This window comes from Sardina pilchardus, chromosome 8 (genome assembly GCF_963854185.1).
Source record: "Sardina pilchardus chromosome 8, fSarPil1.1, whole genome shotgun sequence".
Lineage (NCBI taxonomy): Eukaryota > Metazoa > Chordata > Actinopteri > Clupeiformes > Clupeidae > Sardina > Sardina pilchardus.
In genome coordinates this window covers 26,429,777-26,449,673 of record NC_085001.1, presented here as the reverse complement: position 1 = coordinate 26,449,673, position 19,897 = coordinate 26,429,777, and the positions used below count along the sequence as shown (strand labels likewise).

The 19,897-nt window shown below is 43.1% G+C and overlaps 1 protein-coding gene across 1 annotated transcript in view; it reads left to right on the top strand.

Annotated features, from left to right (window-relative positions):
- cabp1a (calcium binding protein 1a) overlaps window positions 1-17,899 on the top strand; it is an 18,053-nt gene extending 154 nt beyond the window's left edge. Inside the window, exons 1-7 of the mRNA XM_062544080.1 lie at window positions 1-838; window positions 15,757-15,787; window positions 16,226-16,369; window positions 16,538-16,647; window positions 16,883-16,957; window positions 17,084-17,156; window positions 17,476-17,899. The exon at window positions 1-838 is cut by the window's left edge and continues 154 nt beyond it. Of these exons, the coding sequence (XP_062400064.1) occupies window positions 101-838; window positions 15,757-15,787; window positions 16,226-16,369; window positions 16,538-16,647; window positions 16,883-16,957; window positions 17,084-17,156; window positions 17,476-17,501 (1,197 nt within the window). The 5' untranslated portion in view covers window positions 1-100 and the 3' untranslated portion in view covers window positions 17,502-17,899. The remainder of the gene's footprint in view (window positions 839-15,756; window positions 15,788-16,225; window positions 16,370-16,537; window positions 16,648-16,882; window positions 16,958-17,083; window positions 17,157-17,475) is intronic.
- The last annotated feature ends 1,998 nt before the right edge of the window (window positions 17,900-19,897 follow it).

The window sequence follows — 19,897 nt, the reverse complement described above, 5'->3', positions numbered from 1 at the left end:
CATTCGACTTAATCGGTGAAGTACAATGATATGTCTTCCCAGAGACGACTCATCAGCCCCCGTGTAAACGCTGACGAATCTGATCATCTGACAAGCAAAGATGAGCTTCTCGCTCCCGAAAAGCGAATCGACAACCTCCTTGCTGAGATCTTCTGCCGCAAACCGAAGATCCACACATCACCCGGAGCCTGACGGAGCCCGGCGGGCTCACCATCGTCCCCCTGCGGTCCAGGTAGCTGGCAGCGCCGCCGCGGAGGAGTCGTTCTGGTCGGCTGAATGCGATGCTAGTTCGCGAAGACCCCTGTGTCACCCCTCAGTCATCGGTAATCGAGATAGCGCAGGGAGACGTGGGACGAAGAGCCAGTCTCAACACTATCGCAATTCCCACGCTCCTTTGCCCACAGCGCACAGCCAAGAGGACTTCCCGGAGAGGCAGGATGCCAACCGAGGAGGAGGAGGGAGGGAGCACAGCAAGACATCCAGACACTCGCATCGCCACCACCACCACCACCACCATCATCATCACCACCATAACAGAGGTGCCCGGGATGATCTGCCTTCGGAGCAGCGACCCAAGTACTCTAATTCGCCCCGAATGCCCAGCCGGACCCAGTCCTTTACCGAGGGTTCGGACGAGGCAGCGTTTTTCTTTGACTCACGCGAACACACCCGACCAAGTTCGTCCTTAAGCGCGGAGATATGCGCGCAGTCCACGGCGTCGTCCTCACCGGTTCCCGCATCCTCCAGCAGGTCCTCCCGCCGATCCGGAAGATCCAGCGCAGCATCCTCTGAATCTGACTTTAATTTGCGCCCAATTCTTAACTCCCTTTTTGGACAGGTAGGCCTCTATTGATCTCTTTCACAGCCGATTAAAAATACACAAACCTAAACTTCTAGGTGCTGTTCGGAACGTTATTGTGTAATTACACGAAAACAGCTGTGTAATTGCAATGCCACAGGTGGTAAACTAAACATAGAAGTGTTCTTAAAATTAGATGGAAACTTGTTCCTGACACTGCGCTCTTTTTTAAAAAAAGGTTCTTGGGGTGCTGCAGTATATAGAACCATGCATGCTTTAAAGAACCCTTAGGGGTTCCTTTGATGAATCCTTCAAACTGGTTTGAAGAACCATTTAGGGATGCCATATGAAGTAATTTGGTTCTAAATAACACCTCTCAGAGTGTAGAACCCAACAGTTGTACCTAACAGGTGTCATGATGATGCCACCATGTTTACTCCAGAAGATATCATGTATTTTATTAGGACATTACTGGCTGACTCATCTGGGACATGTCAGTGGGATGTATGTCAGTAAGTCAGTTGGGCACTCTGTTTATGTTTATAACTCTGTAGCCTATAGATGCATTGAACTCAGTGTGCAGTGTTAGGCTACAACAGCACTCAGACAGGCATGGAGAGAGCACAGGTCTGCAGCAAGAGACCCTTACAGCTAAAGCAGCCACAGGTTTGTTTGTAGAGCTATTGACTGAGTGATGACCTTTTGATGATTCTGTGTGCCCGATATGTAGTCCTCCATCCTCTCCATGGAGCGCACATAACACACCTAGTATCATGCCACGCCAACGGTATCAAACATGAATGAGCACCAGTTCGCCATGCTGTGCCTATATGACACACTGGGGTTGGCTCCGGTGTGGTCGAGAGCTCACTTTGGGGTTAAGTGGCACGTCCTTGTGCTGCGGATTATGATTGTAATGGGTAAATGGCCAGACCTTCAGTGTCACATTGATCAGCTATATATGTTTAATTCATCCTCTGTGTTAAACAGACTTTATTAATTTGGCGGTCTGTGTGTGTGTGTGTGTGTGTGTGTGTGTGTGTGTGTGTGTGTGTGTGTGTGTGCGTGTGCGTGTGCGTGTGCGTGTGCGTGTGCGTGTGTGCATGGGTTAAGAGAGACTGACAGAGAGAGAAGGAAAGAAAGATAGATAATTGTGCCTGCAACTGTGCAACTCATATGAGAACCCTCTGTGTTTGTATGCCACTGCCCCCATCTCTCTCTGTGAGTGTCTGTGTGTGTGCTTTCAATGTATAATACATTATTTGTAAATTTGAACACTTTTAGTTGTGTCCATAAGACATTTTTTCTTGTCTATTTTTGTCTTCTCTTTGTGTGTGTGTGTGCGTGTGTGCGTGCGTGTGCGTGTGTGTGTGTGTGTGTGTGTGTGTGTGTGTGTGTGTCTTTCACATCACAGACAGTGTGTGAAGTGTAAATGTTCACCAGTCAGATGCAAAGCATGTTCTCCACCCAATTGTTTTTCGCTGAATGGAATGAAAATAGTGGCGGGCTGTTTGGTCTGTCTTGGGCTTTGAAGAGGCTGTCTTTGAAGAACACATCCTGCCTCTCTCTCCCTGAAGCGCTGGCTTTTCTCAGTAGAGTGATGTTCTGTTGCTGAAATGGATATCTGTCACATACCATACCACTTAATAAGTCTATTATGATCATAATCCCACTGTTTCCTGACTTTGACTTTGGTTATCGTGCAAGTGTTTGTTGCAGGTGCAAGCTAATGGCATGTAGAGCTGCATATTATTTGCTTGCTTAAAAATGATTGATCGATGTTTGTTTTCGAAATGATGATTGTATGGTTTCCCTTAGGTAGTGGATGGTCACATACAAGTCGACAGTCTTAGGTAGTAGTGCTACGTGTCAGTGAAATGTTTAAGGTATAATTATGCAGGTGAAATGTATGGATGCCATTAGGCCTTTGGATGACTGAAAGCACTGTGTCCTATTGGGAATTCTCCTCTAATAGTAAAACTCCACATAGGTACATCAGTGAGAGCTGTTGGATTCTCTGCATCTATGCAATGGTAACTTATGTCCCTTGCAGTAATGATGAGCGATAAGGGTAAGCGGTGCCATATACGGGTCTGAGTGCCCACGGGGACCCAGGGTTGAATCTGGCCTCTCTCTCCCACTTGTGTCCTGTCTACCTCTTCACTGTCCTTTAATAATAAAGGGGAAAAAAGCCAAAAAAAAACTATACTTAAAAAAAAAAAGATGAGCGGTAAGTTGAGTTACTGGCTTCCGAAGTTACGCCACAGCATCCTCTGGAGGGGTGCTGCGACATCTGTTCCCACCACTTCTGGAACGGCTTTGAGGTTTTTGGTCCAAATGACCACTTACCATAAAACCCACAGTGCATATATTTGATTAGCATCTCCTAGTCGTGCTTACAGTAGAGGCCATTAGGTCTGTACACATGCTTATATATCTCATTCCATACTCATATCAACTCATAACTCACACCAGGCCCCATTCATTCAGAAACTAGGGCAACGAATATGAACACTCTTGCAATTCTGGAAATATGATTTGTTTCTTATTTTTGCAAACAAATTCTCTTTGAATCCACTGACTTTCACGGTTTGCCCAAATCAGCACATGACCCGTGTTTAAATGGCGTGGTGAACAATTTGTGTTCGGATGAAGTGACTGAATTAGTAATGACAAATGAGTTCATTAATTTGTGTTGCTGATGAACGGATAGATATTTTTCCGTTGAAAAATGCACTCTCCTGCTTCTTTCTCACTCTTTTCTTTGTGCCCAGTCCCTTGAGCCTGGGGAGTCAGAAGCGCAAAATATATATAGCACATTGCTTGATCAGCTGTTTGCTTATGCAATTGCACATCAGTTGTGCATTGCTTGATTTAATGAATTCATATGCTTGTGAAAAGGAAAGGAAAGGGTTCAATATAGACCATAGACTGTATATATATAGCGCACTTCAAACTGGCTCCAAATTTTCCAAGATGGCGTCGCCCCGGTTGCTTCAATTCCATAGAACCCTGCTGAATCCAGCCACACTGTCCAGTTCTATATACATATACAGTCTATGATATAGACATAAAGACACCTGTTTGCAATGTTTAGAATTTCAAATAGTGCAGGAGTATGAAATCTATACGCCTTGTTTTCTCGACACCAGATTTGATGGGATAATGATGGTGGTGAGTGAATGCTCTCTTCACATTGTAACCGCCACATAGTATATACTGTATCGAGTATATCGATCAAATGATTTCACCTCAAAACCTCAACGCTAAATACCACTCTTCCTGGTCTGAAAATATCGATTTGTAGGCAAAAACCTATTGGAGTCTGATTAAATGAATAATTTAAAAGAAATGACGGATTTATAGGGTTTTGCATCTGATCCCTACAAATACATTTCTTCTTGATGACCCGGTCGTCACAGTGATTCATTTCATTGTGGTTGCTTTCAGTAGTGTGTTGAAGAAAGTCCTATCTTGACTATCCCCGGGTAACTCAGACCTTGTGCTCTGATACGGGAAAACAACACACTGACTCAACTGAAATGAGACGCATGTTTTTTACTAGAGAGCGGCTGAATCGCTCGACTTAACTGGCACCGATGACATAGACACGCGCATACAAATACGCATGCACACACATATACACACACACATACACACTCACACACACTCACACACACACACACACACACACACACACACACACACACACACACACACACACACACACACATACACACTCACTCACTCACACACACACACACACACACACACACACACACACACACACACAGAAATATTCTACATTAGTGGGTGTAATCATCGTACTTAACATTCTGATGAGTCCATTGAGGCTGCAGTAATGGATGTATTCATATGTGTGTACAGGGACACAGAATGAACATAGCTAGACAAGTCACATAGCATTTCTTCAGAGTTCAGACCACTGGTTATTTTTATATTTGGACGATTTGTACATTATAATGTAAGGAACTGATATGAAAACTAACTATAGATCTTACCTGTTACTGTAATCTGATTCATTTAAGCGCATGAGCAATCCATAAATGACGGACGTCAAATGCAAAAAGAGAAGACATTGGGAGACAACATCTCCTTTCTGCTGACATAAAATATATGGCAATGGAACTGTTGAATTGTCTCTCTTTGATCTCTATAAAATCCTTACAGACGAGGAGTGAAAAGACAATAAGCTTATTGTTTTCCCCTACGGCCCAAGTGTGTTTGTGGTGTCACAGTAAGACAAAAGCAATGGCGTGCAGTGCTTGACAGGCGAATCAGCAGGCATTAAAGATGACAGTGGTGTAGGCGTACAATGCGGGGGAACGCTCACTTACCCACACCCACCCACCCACACACACACACACAGAGACACATACACGCACGCAGTGGATCTCCATCGCCTACAGAGGATGAGAATAAGAAAACAAACTGATCTGTGTCTGTGTCTGTGTCTGTGTGTGTGTGTGTCTGTCTGTCTGTCTGTCTGTCTGTCTGTCTGTTGGTCTATCTGTCTGTCTGTCTATCTGTCTGTCTGTCTGTCTGTCTGTCTGTCTGTCTGTAGGGCTGACACTGTCTGTCTCTCTCTCTGTCCTTCTGTCTGTCACTCTCTCTCTCTGTCACACACTCTCTCTCTCAGTCCAGTGTCTCTCACACACTCTCTCTCTCTTCAGTGGTATGTTTGAGCTGTAAGACAGGAGTGGTGCCAGGTGCCACAGCCTCTCTGCATTCCACACACGTATTACTTCTGAAATGAGTCAACAGAGGAAAACATACCACAGCTTCGCTGTCTGAATGGCATGCATTCTCTTCCTACTGGTATTCACCTCTCAGTGTGTGTGTGTGTGTGCGTGCGTGTGTGTGTGTGTGTGTGTGTGTGCGTGTGTGTGTGTGTGTGTATGTGTGTTTGTGTGTGTGTGTGTGTGTGTGTGTGTGTGTGTGTGTGTGTGTGTGTGCGCGCATTCACTGTACCTTTGCATGAGCAGTTCCTGATAGGATTCGTGTGTGTGTGTGTGTGTGTGTGTGTGTGTGTGTGCTCCAGTGTGTAATCAGAAATTCTCTCTCTACCCCCCCCCCCTTTCCATCTGTCTGTCTCACTCCCCCTCTTTGCTGTGCTGTGATTCAGTGGGGGTTCTGGCTCCATCAGGCTGTGTTGAGGTCATTGTGACCTTGCTTTTGTCTCCCAGGAGGAGAGGATGGGGAAGACGGCAAGTAGAGGAGAAAGACAGAGAGAGCGAGAGAGAGAGAGACTGAGAGAGAGAGAGAGAGAGAGGAAATGATGCTGACCATTTTAGTGTATAGGGACCATTTTGCTAATTGTCTCAATTATAGTGATTCCACAGTCATATCTTGTTTTATGTGTATTCTTGTGGATATATCTATTTGAGTGCTAATACATGTTTCATCTGTGTGTATCTCTATGATTAGATGGTAACCAGTTCATTATACGTAGCTCAGGCTGGAGTGAAGGGGAATTCATCTGAAGGTCAAGACTGCATTAAATTCACATTAGGTTGAGGCATTGGCACAGAGGTCGAGAGCTATGGAGACCGCTAGAGGAGATTTTGAAATAGCATTCACACGGATAGAGCCATGGACGAGGTGGTTGGACAACTGTGGTGGGTGAAAATGCAGAGATGGAGCCATGCTGAAGGAGAATGAATTGTTTGCAGTGAGAGAGAGAGAGAGAGAGAGAGAGAGAGAGAGAGAGAGAGAGAGAGAGAGAGAGGATGAGAGTGAAAGAGAGAGAGCTTTTAGTGGGTTTGGTGCCCACCAGGTGACCTTGTGTTTTAGCCAAGATCATTTCACCTCAGACTCCCTGTGATGTATGATTTTCCAACACACATACACACACACACACACACACACACACACACACACACACACACACACACACACACACACACACACACACACACACACACACACAGAGGCACCCACTGACACACACACAAATGCAACAACACACTCACAGACACATATGAAAACGCTGTCTCATTCAGCTGGTATCTCCAATCCCGTGGCTATAGGTCCATTCTCACCTGCCCACCTGCCCAGTCGTTATTATCCTGCGCTAACCTGGTGAAAGCTGAAGATACGGCATGCACATCACTGTCATGGGTGTCACAAAGACAAAGAGCACGGGCGAACCTAAGAGAAATGCTGTGCCCTTTCAGGTGGCAGTAAGGCTTTGACTTGATGTTGATGATTGTTATGTGAAATGCCACCATGATCCAATCAGGCTTCCGTTTCAGCTGGACGCATTTTGGGGTAAATTATTAGGAGTGCGTGGTCTGCAGTAGCCGAACCCGAAAGGGTGCTGTCACTGAGATTGCTCAGTGTCTTATCAGCATGACAAAGACAGAGAGAGAAAAAGGCAACTCTCCAACCAGTAACCCTGTTGCGATGACATGATTGGCCTAAACCCGTAGCCAATCCGGGTGTAGTCTGTAGGCTCCAGGAATCCCAAGAGAGGGAAAGTTATTGTTTGCGTCATATATCACCCTCTTAAATACTCAATCCTGACTGGTTCATTGAGATATTCAGCAGTGTGGCATTTTTGGAGGGATGATCAATAAGGTGATCAATAAGCTTCCTAGACTGTTGGCACAACAGAAAAAGTAGCTTTGACATCTGGATAACCACTGTGATGTTATCCACTAACACTCCTTGTATGTGACTGAAGGATTCTCTTCTCTTCTCTTCTCTTCTCTTCTCTTCTCTTCTCTTCTCTTCTCTTCTCTTAGACATAATTGATATATTCTTCACTTTGTAAATATCAGTGTATTACTAACTGAAAACCATTCAATAGTTTATACTTTATGTAAAACAGTGTTATAACTGCACCACAAACAGCTTGCTCACAGCTATAGCAGACTCAGTGTGGTTGGCTGGGTGAGAAGTGGTGCAAATGACTGCCGAGGTCTCTCAGGTGTTTGCTTTTGGCTTGTGTCAACATCTTTTACACGGGTATTTCATCTGTGCACTTATGTGTTTGCATAATATGTGCAATATGTGTGTGAAAGTTTTACATACTTTATCACCTCCACAGCTGTGTTTGTAGAGTTTCATACGCACAAACCACATTTGCACTGTGCATGAGTGCCTATTATTGTCAACATCTTTGAGTGTATTTACATTCAAGTGGAGATTTATGCAATTACTGGATTGCATATTACCTTAGTAGGTTTGCGTTGCATGTTATAGGGTTTCCATTACACATTCAGCGTACATATGACAAACGTTTTGAAAATGTACAAGCATGATGTGTACACTCGTAAGTGTGTGCATCTGTGTTTGTGTACTGTATGTCAATGTGCTTGTTATGAGTTCATTTGACAGCATATGAAAAATGAATAGGCATTAGGAGTGAGTGATGCAACTCTCTTAAGCTCACAGTGAGAGCTGGGGGGGGGGGTATCAGACAGACGAGGGAGCTCATGTCTGTCAAGTCATTTGGAAAGAGGGGCAAAAAGAGACACGTGACGAGAGAGAGACATGTAGGGGCAATTGCTCTGTCGCTGGTTTGGAGTTTAACACGGTTTTAAACTCCAAACAGAGCAATTGCCCCGTGAAGAGGAAAAGATAAGGGCTGAAGAAGAAAACGGAGAAGCAAGAAAAAAAGTCCGAAGAAGGATACAGTAGATGAACAACGACAGCAAACAAAAATAGATTATACAAAAAAGCAGGTCCAAGCACTCAATCAAAAATAGAAGGAAATCATTTAAAAGCCTTTATGTATGGCTTAAGTCATATTTAAAAAGAAAAAAAAAAGTCAACAAAAGCCAACATGTTTCGACCAAAAGTGGTCTTCTTCAAAGAAACAAAAAGAGCTGTGGGGGAAGTGAAGTTGTGATGTCTGAACTAACCGAGAGCTGTTAAGACTAACCTAATTGTTCAGGGGACAAGAAACATTTCTAAATCATTACACTGGCTCTTTTAATAATAGCAAACCTTGAGAGTATGTTTATGCGTGTTTGATAAAGTTTGTAGGCGTGTGTGTATATTCGGTCTGGAAGGAAGGCTGTGTTTGTTGTACAGTAGGTATGTGTGGTTGTGTGTATGCGCATGCATTCTGTTGGATATCTGTTTACAAAGCAAGTCTAGGTCTGTGCGAGTGTGTGTGTGTTCTGTGCGGTATTTTTAGCCGTCTGTTTAGCGCGAGTGTTTAGCTCGGTGGTCTGGTCCCCTGGTGCGAGGACCAGGTCTGAATGAATCTCAGCGCTCTCACCTCTCGGTGCACTCTCAGAGCAGGCGTGGTGGGGAGGGAAGGAGAACGAATGCCAGAGAGAGAGAGAGAGACAGAGAGAGACAGAGAGAGAGAGAGAGAAGGAGGGAGGGAGAAAGACTGACAGAGAGAAAGAACAGCTTAGCTGGCAAGTCAACAAGTGTTCACAGCTTTCTTTCACACCCTCTTTATTAGACATCTTGCACTGTTGCGTGTGTGTGTGTGTGTGTGTGTGTGTGTGTGTGTGTGTGTGTTTCTCTTCTGTACGTCCTTCCTCTTTCTCTCTCTCTCTCTCTATCTCTTCAGCTCACTTAGTTAGAGAGGTAGTCCTCTCTTCACATGAACTTCTCCTCTCCTCGATCACTCTCTCCTGGGTCTTTATGGCCACCCAACACCACTTTGGCGACATTTTTCTCTCCCTAATTTCGTTGTCATCTAGAGAGAGACAAACGTAGTGTGCAGGGGCGCACAGACACACGCACGCACACACACACACATACACACACGCACACACACACACACACACACACACACACACACACACACACACACATACACACACACACAAACATATAGGCACACAGACAGACACAGACACACAGCTGTAATATAGATTATGGGAAACTGTGTTAAATCTCCTTTTGGAAATTTCTCCTTGAAGGTAAGCTTGTGTTACTCTGACTTGAAAGCATTATGTAGATCGATATTGTACAAATCATGGTGTTTATTAACATTGTATCGCATTGTGTTTCTACTGTGTCATCCAAGCAACAAATTAGCAAATATCTAACCTTTGCATGAGGCATGACTTAATCTGACTGTGCGCACAATACACCACGTTCATGTTATTTAATTAATACCTCTGAATTGGTTTAATTCAGCTCAGAAATAGTTCACATGAAAAGGATCATCATGTGGTAAACTGTAGACTGCTCTCTCTCCGTGTGTGTGTGTGTGTGTGTGTGTGTGTGTGTGTGTGTGTGTGTGTGTGTGTGTGTGTGTGTGTGTGTGTGTGTTTACTTAGCACATGTTTGATGTGTGACAAATCCTTTGGCAGTGGGTTGGTCTGGCTCTAGATGACAGAATGGCAGCTTCTGTCTAAGAACAAGTACATTCAGAATGTGATCTGATAATTCCATTGAGTTCACTGGCCATCTCAGACATCCGCACTTAAAAAAATACTGAACAAAATCTTCTTAACCTCTCTGGACAGGGAGTTAACATTCAAGAGGTTTTTTTTTTTATGGGTCAGTCGTCATATTTGTTTGTTGCTTCTTTTCCCCCTCGGTCTCCCGGACTCTGTTTGGCGTGCTCAATTACGGATGAATTTGTTTCTGCTCCATGGGCTGGTAATCAGAGCTGTGCAGATGAATGATTTATATCAGTCTTTATACTCAAAGCATTCCCACTGTGGACATGTTCAAAGCATTTTTCTAATCTCTTGCCCCATGGTTAGCGTGACAAAAATCTCCCATAGTGTTGACATCATCAGACTGGGTTCTGGTTTGCCTATTTTTGTATTATAGTAAGATTGTTCTGAATTAGATATATGGCTTTCCTGTTAGGTAAGACAACATGTCAAGTGTTTGTGGCATTTTATTCAGCACATGTTGTCATTCTCAAAGACTTACGGTGCAACGATTTTCGGTCACGATTTTCGGTCAACAATTTTCGGTGCAACGATTCTGCTTGTGTGAAAGCATCATAAAAGTAAAGCAAGAATTGTAGAGTTTACATCGTTTATCTATCTTGTTTATACTTTGTAAACTGTTTACTAACACACGTTTGTTTATCTTAATTTAGTATTTTCTGGCTGTGTGTGTGTGCGTGTGTGTGTGGGTGTGTGTGCATATATGCTTGTGCATGTCTCTGTGTGTGTGTGTGTGTGTGTGTGTGTGTGTGTGTGTGTGTGTGTGTGTGTGTGTGTGTGTTGTTTCACTGAGAGTGTTTACAGTGGGTGTCAAGTGCCAGGTCCGTAAACTGTTATGATAGATGAACGGAAAATTGGCCATGTGCTTTTTTATTAAAGAGGATGGACTTTTCAACCACTACTCTCTCTCTCTCTCTCTCTCTCTCTCTCTCTCTCTCTTTCTCTCTTTCTCCTGTGTCTCTCTTTCTTTGAGCATGTATCTCATAGCACCAATTACGGTATATTTCACAACTCTTTGCCATCTTCTGTGCCACTGACAAAACACACTGGATTAGAACATGCACAAAACTAAATCAATTTAATTAAAATGTATTGAAATTGAAAACAAAAATGTACCACCGCCCATTTCATTCAGTGATTTCATCAATGATGTCATGTTCTTAATGAGAGCACGTTTGAATGAAAGAATAGCACGTTTCACAAGCATGCTTCAACAAATCAATTGAAGCCGCACAAAAATGTGTGAAGGTCACTTCACCGGCCGACGTCATCTCTTGCTCCCGCCATCTCAGCACTGGCTCCATCCCCATTCCCTATGCAGTGGCTCCATCCCCATTCCCTATGCAGTGGCTCCATCCCCATTCCCTATGCAGTGTCGTCAGACAGTAAAGCATGAAAGATTAACACTCATTCCCATCTCTTACAGAGTTAAAACCAGGCAGGTAAGGAGGGGGTCTCGTCTGCAAGCTCTGTGCAGAAAGATGAGAGCAGGGTGATTAACATAGTCTTGTGGAGCGAGCGGGGTGTGTGTGTGTGTGTGTGGGGGGGGGGGGGGGGGTCCTCAAAAGCCAGATAATTAGGCAGTCGTTTATAATGTCGGACTGGATGAGTGTGCGGTTAAAATGTAAGAGAATGAGTCAACAGAACTTGATGCATTGTGTCCTGAGGGGAAGAGTGTGAATAGAGAGAGGAGAAAGACGGATTGGGCCGAATTAGTCAAACCTGGCCCTGCCCGGGCCGTGCATTAGGAGGTGGGTTATGGGAAAAGGATTGGGCTGAAGTGAGAAATGGAGGGATGGCAAAGGAGGCAGATAAAGGAGGAGGATAGTCAGTAAGGGAAGAGGATAGTCAGGAAATTAAATTGTTGTGCATCGTCTGATGCTGCTCTGATTGAAAATGCCCTCTCTAAATGCTTCAACGAGATAACTTGGAAGATTATTTACAAGAACTGTACTCAATTTGAAGATGTAGAGATCCCCATCGTCATTTCAATATGCAGAGCTTACAAAGAAAATTATTACATGTACCTTGCTTTTGGAAGTCACAAACTGCTTATCGGTGACGATCCTCTTTTGACTTTAGGTTCACTTCAATTGACTATCCACTTCCCTTATTTATGACCAGATATGGTATGAGTTATTATGACGCAGACATAGTCACAAGACAACCATTGATTTTACAACAAGGAGTGGAGACAGGATAGTATACTCACTACAAATGCGTGCATATACTTCTTAACTCAGTATGTGTCTGTACTAGCATCCTCCCATCCTCCCTGTGGGAAAGCCATTTTGTCTGACCTTTACTGCCTGAAAAAAAATATATATATATATATATTTATTATTATTTGTTTTATGCTGACCTCTTTGGTGCTCCAATTTTATGTAAAAAGAGACCCAGTGAGTTGTTAGTAATGAGTTTGAATGTAAGTGTTTATTGAGTATCTTGTGAGTTAAGGTCAAGTAGTGCTGTTGACGCAGCACCAGAAATATAGAATAATTTATTTTGGAGCACAGACACTGATATGATATCACTTCTATAAATGACTTAGGCAAGCACGGTAACATTACAGGGAGACTCCTAATAAGAGTGTTTATTTTATCCAGCTCTCAATCTTGAATAGCTGTAAAACCGTCCACCAAGAAGTCTGCCGACACAATGTTTTCATAGGAATTCTGAGCTATTGCGCTGGCAAAAGCAAGCTAGCGCTATGAATGTAACCAGTGGACAGGTGTCTCTATTCCCTCTACTTGAAACTGGCAGCATACCACACAGAGGTTTTTATGTGTTTACAATAACTCTGGCAGAAGCTGTCACAACATGTAACTTCAGCTTCGTGGCTCTGTGTAGGCTGCAACACTGATTCATGTTTTAGTGCAACTGGTGAACCTTGCTATGCCCATCTTTGTTCTGCCAGCGCAGGGATACATAAATGACTTGATTTGATCGTTCCTATTTTTCTGCCCTTGCATCTGTTTTGTCATGGGTGGATGAGTAATTTCTTCCAACTCTAAACTGCAATAGAAAATGACTACCATAGACTCAAGAATACTGCATAGGCTACAGTTCATTCATATAAAAAAGAAGCATTCTCTTGACTTTCTACTATTTGTGAAAGTATTATAATATTATGGATATGAATGCTCTACAGTAGCAAAATGCAGAGTAAGTTTTTCTTGTCTCTGTGTGTGTTTTTTTATTTTTATTTTTTTTACGTAAGATGTTCTCGATTTTGGCACAGCGGAATAGCACTGCATGTTTTGGGAGTCAGGACACATCTCCGCATCCAGTGCTCTCTGTGGGAGAAAACTCGGACAGAAAAGGACACCCTAATAAGACAGGACAGCACAGTCTGGCTAGCCTCAGAGATCTGGCATCACATGAACTCTTTGTGTACTCGCTAGACTGCAGACAGAGCGTGAATGGTGTTGTACAAGTGGGAGAGTGAAAAAAGCCTAAAGAAAACTCTACATTAGTGCTTTCCTTGACGATATACAGTGCTTATTATGTCTTATCATGGTCTGTTAACTTCTTTGAGTTGTCTTCCAAAAGATTATTGTTGTATGAATGCCAAACACATCTATTATCAAACTAGTAAGAGGGCCTATCCATGACTTGGTTTCAGCTTAACAAATGGCTGTTTTCAAATGACAAACATCAGCAAAAGCATGGCACACTTGTCTGACTTGCAGTGGTTTTGCTAACACATGTCCGCATGATCATTAGTGGCACTGGTTCTTGATGATATAATGTTGACTAATGTTGACACAGCAAGAGATGGCATAGCTGTGTGGTGTGAATTTTAGAGTGGTGTGTATTGTTTTGATGGCACACTTGAAAAGCGAACCCAAAACATTATGGTTCTAAGGTAATATTTAGCTACTTCTCACTTAACTGTGTCACATGATTTAAAAAAATATATATCTCTGAATAATATCTCTTCTGATTTAACACATTATTACACATGATCACACCAAAACATAGAGAATAATCTCCAGCATAATCCAACACACACAATCATAATTAATCATCTCCAGCAACCTCCTCATAATCCTCATTAAAAACCTCATCATCCACATTACGTGGGATTCTCATAAGATACAGTATTCATACGATATTTTCAAATGACTTTAGCCCTGGTCACAATTGCACATCTCTAACTCTGTCTCTGCCCTGAATTCACCTCACTCCCCCCACTCACTGGTCCCCGTGGGGAAAGGTCCTCCAGCAGCAGTGGTGGAAGTGTGGGATAGCGCATCAGTGCAATGAGGTGGAGGGGTCGGGCGGGGGGCCGGGGTCTGGGCCCTTCCGGGAGCCCCTGATGGCCCTAGTTCAGAGCTGCTCTGTCATGCATGCTGTTGTCCTGGGGCCAGCCTGCATCTTCCTCCCCATGGGCCTGGCCAATACGCGGAAGGCTGTACGTAAGTCTGGGCATATACAAACATATTCTTCCTAGGTCACACTCACTCACACATATACATATAGTGTATACAGGGATTCCTGAATACATTTGTGCATATGCAGAATATATGTGTATGTGCATGTGTACTGTATGTATGTATATATATAGGCCTAAATATATACACAAATACACACATACATTACTTACATACACACACACACACACACACACACACACACATATATATACTGTATATATATATAATTCAATGCATCATACAAATAATGCATCATTTCCATATTTAACAGATGAGCACCTGTCCTGCACAGACATGAAAATGCTCAAAAAATACTCAAAATGCACATACTCAAAAGTACATACACTCCTGTATGTCATGATGTGTGACACCTTGCATACATGTGTGTATCTGCGTCACACGCAAAACATGTATTGATTACCAGTAGCCCCACATCATCAGAGTATACTAAGTATATATAAGTGCTAGCGTAAGAGCATGTGTCTGGGTCCATGTGCACACAGTATGTGTTTTTGTATGCTCTGACGTTAGCGGTGCCTTTGTGTTTACTCTCACTGCTGCTCCTTGTTGTTAACCTGTAAGGCTTCTGGGAACCATCTCTCTCTCTCTCACTCCATCTCTCGGTGTGTCTCTTCCCCTCCTCTCTCACTCCGCCTGTCTCCCTCCTCTGCATCTCCTTTAAAGGTGCTCGTCATTGTTGTAGCCAGGGTTGCATTCTTTCATGCTATTCATGTGCTTGTTTCCGGGATTTGGTAGCTCACCTGTGACGTACAGTGCAGTCCGAAATATGATCTTATTGTCTTATATGACGGAGCAAAGACCACCACAGTCAAAATACATTCGAGTGACGTGAGCCACACTTACACCATAAAACTGAGGCTCCTTGAGGTTTCTCGAGATCTTTCATAGATAGCACGTTATGATGAGCATAGAGCAGTCAGAATTCTTCCTCTTCACAGCGATGAGTATAATGGTAACAGCTCAATCAGTTTGCACTCTCTCTACGTGAAAGAAATGCTGTGGGTTTTCATGCATGGTGCAGATTTGATTTGTTCTCCGCAATATGCTTAGTCGATCATGACATGGACTCACTGTGCTGTTTCTTGTTTTGTTTTCACAGGACAGGGAGCTGAGGCCAGAGGAGATTGATGGTGAGTTGGCTTGGTTGCTGTTGAGACGGGCCGGGGCAGTTCTTCATCATTCTCCGCCTGTTTATGTTGAACGCTGAGGTTTGGGAGGCATCCTGAAATGGATTTCTCCCCAGTGAGCGCTCCTTGGGTTCCATGAAACCTAAACTAATCATATGCCTTTTAATGGCGATGCCTGGAATAGGCATGATGGTATTATGTTATACTGCTTGTTCAAATAAGCATTCACTGTATTGTTACCATGTGTCATTCAATAGTGACGAGGACAATTCCACTGTTTCTCTTCATATCCTTGTTACTCACTCCACTTGGTCTTGGTCATCATGCTTTTTGCCTTCTTCCTTTCACCTCTCCCTCCTTCTGTGAAGCTGTGTTTGATGCTGAATGTATTTCACGCAAAAATGCATGTGTATTGAAATTCTCTGTGCTGTATTTGTTCAGAGTTACGCGAAGCCTTCAGGGAATTTGATAAAGACAAGGATGGCTACATTGGCTGCAAGGACTTAGGCAACTGCATGAGGACAATGGGCTACATGCCAACAGAGATGGAGCTTATTGAACTGAGCCAGCAGATCAACATGAACTGTGAGTTTGTGTACAAAACACAAATAAAACATTAAAAAAATGTGCTTGTGAGCAAAAATTCTGAATGTATTTTATGTGTTTGTATTTACTGACGTACAACAATGAGGTAAGAGGTAAGTGTGTCCAGAGATGTCCTAATACGTAGATGTTGTCCTCTGTCTGTGTCAGTGGGAGGCCATGTGGATTTCGACGACTTTGTGGAGCTGATGGGTCCAAAACTACTAGCCGAGACAGCAGACATGATCGGCGTGAAGGAACTCAGAGATGCTTTTAAGGAGGTAAAACAAGCAACCACCATTAGACACTCTCTCATCAATCACTCTCTTTCCCCCTCTCTCTTTTCTCTTTCTCTTCCAAGCCCTCTTCTGGAAAAAAAAGACCTCAAGCAGCGTTGTCATTTCATGTACACATATATCTAGTCAGAAACATTGCACAGATGTCCATGTGCAAAAATAGAAGTTGTCATGATCCACTGCTAAACTGAGGCTTCGAGTGCTGTTTTTCGCCTTTCAGTTTGACACCAATGGAGATGGAGAGATCAGCACCTCTGAGCTGAGAGAGGCCATGAGGAAGCTGTTGGGGCAGCAGGTGAGACCCCAGAATTAAACAAGCCTTCATTAGACTGCATTTTCTTTACAGCGCAAAACAAATATTACCGAACATGTTCCAGTTTACAATTTATTAAAGTGATGTTTTGTTACCTGTCACTCATAGGTTGGTCATAGAGATCTGGAGGACATCCTGCGGGACATTGATTTGAATGGTGATGGTAGAGTGGACTTTGAGGGTGAGTTTGAGGCGTTTCACTGTTCTCATTTAAATTGACCATCGCTATTGGCTAACTGAGAGTATAGGCTATAGGTAAATCATCAGCTATACGATGTTGCCTCACAATATTGCCAATATGTCCCTCTTCATCTACACTGATATATAATTTTCCTGCCTATATTCCGAGCATTGAGAATAGCCTAATGGCTGAACGTCTGTACGCCCTCAACAAAATCTTTTTCAGCAAAGACTTACTGTATGTCTATTTTTTTCAGATTGTGAACCTTTCCTTCCTTTTCGTGTTTATAACTTCACATTTTTTTCCCTGCTCTATACAGAATTTGTCCGCATGATGTCCCGCTGAGAGACGGAAGCCTCGAACAGACCTCATGTTCCATGTTGCGTTGAGTTGAGTGTGTCACCTCCACCAGGAGCGGCGCCTGAGCCTTGCAAATCTGAGCCAGCTTTCCTTAAAAGTCAGAACTGGAAACCACAACATGAATACGAAAGGAGGATAAGTTTTGTCTCCTCCCGTTCTCTCTCTCTCTAACGAATCAAAATCACGTTCTCCTCTGTAGCAAGTTTTCAGCACCTTCTTGTGTTCCATTGAAGTCCTCGGATCAACTGCATCCAATCATCTGTTTGTATGAACTTCATGGAGTGGTGACATCCCATCTATAAAAAGGCAATACGATGTTCTGTGATGATGTGTGGTGTTCTTGTCAATGTAGGCCTATTGACACATGTTTGTGCGTCCTATATAGGCAATTGTTGGGGAAATTGTTTTTGAAACGGAGCCTTTGCCAGTGATGTTCATGTGTCGTTCTCTGTATCCCAGTGGTGTCTTGAACTTCTCCGATGCTTCGAATGAGCAAAGGTCTCCCTTGTGCACCTTTCACTAAACCACCACAGATTTAAACCAAGTGCTTACACTTTGTTAGCAAAGGAAGTGCTGAAGAGGTTTTATTAAAGCAACACAACATACTAACAATACAGAGAATCTCTGACATTGCCGATGCACGCCTGGAATGGCTGGTATTGCACTTACTATTTAACATTGTTTACGGGTAGACGCATGACCCTGTTTTTTTTTTTTACAGTTTTAGACAAATTGGGTACCCCGTAGTGCTAAATGGACCCAGTATGTTCAAAATTGTTGAAAAGGGGAATTCCTACATCCTGTTACATGTGTTAAGGCTTTCCATCAACTTTGCCCGAAGAAGTGCAGGCTCCAGTCAGGTGTCCTATTTCCAGTTTAACACTGATGTCAGTGTAGTATAGCCTAGAGATAAAGTAATGTCCTTGAAGAAATTGATGAAAGTCATGTTCAGTTTAAAAAAGTAATACCTGTCGCCCCTCGTATACAACATGCCTGCTGATTTCACACAGTAGCTTACCTGTTAATTCAGGATTGTGCTATGTTGCAAATTCTGATGGCACTCACCTTTTGTAATCTGCCTGTTTAAGCACAACCCGTTCTCCCAGGTGTTCTGCACAAGTCTGTCATGGTTGTGGTTTAATTTCTCTCCACTTAAATTGCTGGATCCTATGGATGCGGATGCAAGCAGACCTCTGACAGCCCAAATCTCACATTTAAAAGAGCCCGGACATTTGAGCATGTTCTCATTACGTGTTTGACGATTAGTGTGTCTAGTTCGTGCCTGGATGTCAGTCTCTGTCCAATTCAATGTTTGTTCCATGTGAACAGTGTTGAACTCTGTCTGTTACATTCTTCTTTGTTTTTCTGCATGTCAAAAAATGAGGGTAATTTGCACTCATGTATAAAATAGTTCATTTTAATACATTGTATCTAAAATAATCTAATGTAAATAAATCCTTACGTTTCAGTTGTCCCTCTTCTGTCTTTGAAACTGTCCAAAACTTCAATAAAGACAAATCTGTTTAGAAACAGAGCATTTTATCCATTGTCATTGTTTATTCTTTAAAATAAAAAGGTGAAAACACAGAAAAATATTTGGGATCGAGATCGACTCTGGCATATTGTCATCAATCAAGTTAGCCCATCAGGGCCCGATGCCGACGAGCACAGTGACAGAGCTAGGGGCATTAAGAATTTCCATGGGGGCATTACTTATTTTATTTGGAATTTAATGTTGTTGTTGGCGGGGGGAGGCATCATTTTGCCATCATTTCTGTTCCACTACATGTCATGTGTGCCGTGTTCATATTGCCATCAACTGTAACGTAGGCACTAGCTATAGTTCTAGAGCTATAGAGAGGGTAGAGAGGACCTGTAGCTAACATGTTTCTCTTCAATTTCCCCAAAACACAGTTTGATGGCAGTGCAACTTAGTCCGGTGCATTGTTAAGCGACACCGGGTGTTTACCAAAACCACAGTGTCCACGAATGCTGGCAAACACTGACATTAAGTTGACCTGTTCAAACTATAACTCTCGGCTGTGGTTAAAGCAGAGTTCAACCAGAAAGATTCAGAGAGCAATAAACAAAGGTTAACCGAGACCTAGAGATAGCGGGGGCGGAGCCTACCCCCTGGACAATTGGACAGAAATCAAACTAGTGATGGTTGGCGATGGAGGAGTGGAATGTCAGAAGTTGGCACCTGAAATCAACAGAACAACTGTGTAAACCAAGACATTTTAAAGACAGGAGCAGAATGGTGATTAGCCAGGAATTAATTGCTCATGTGGCATTAGAGTCTTCCTGGCTGAAGTTTGACCATTGCTTCCATTTCAACCAGAAAGACTCAGAAGCAATAAAGAAGCTTAAACATAATCCTT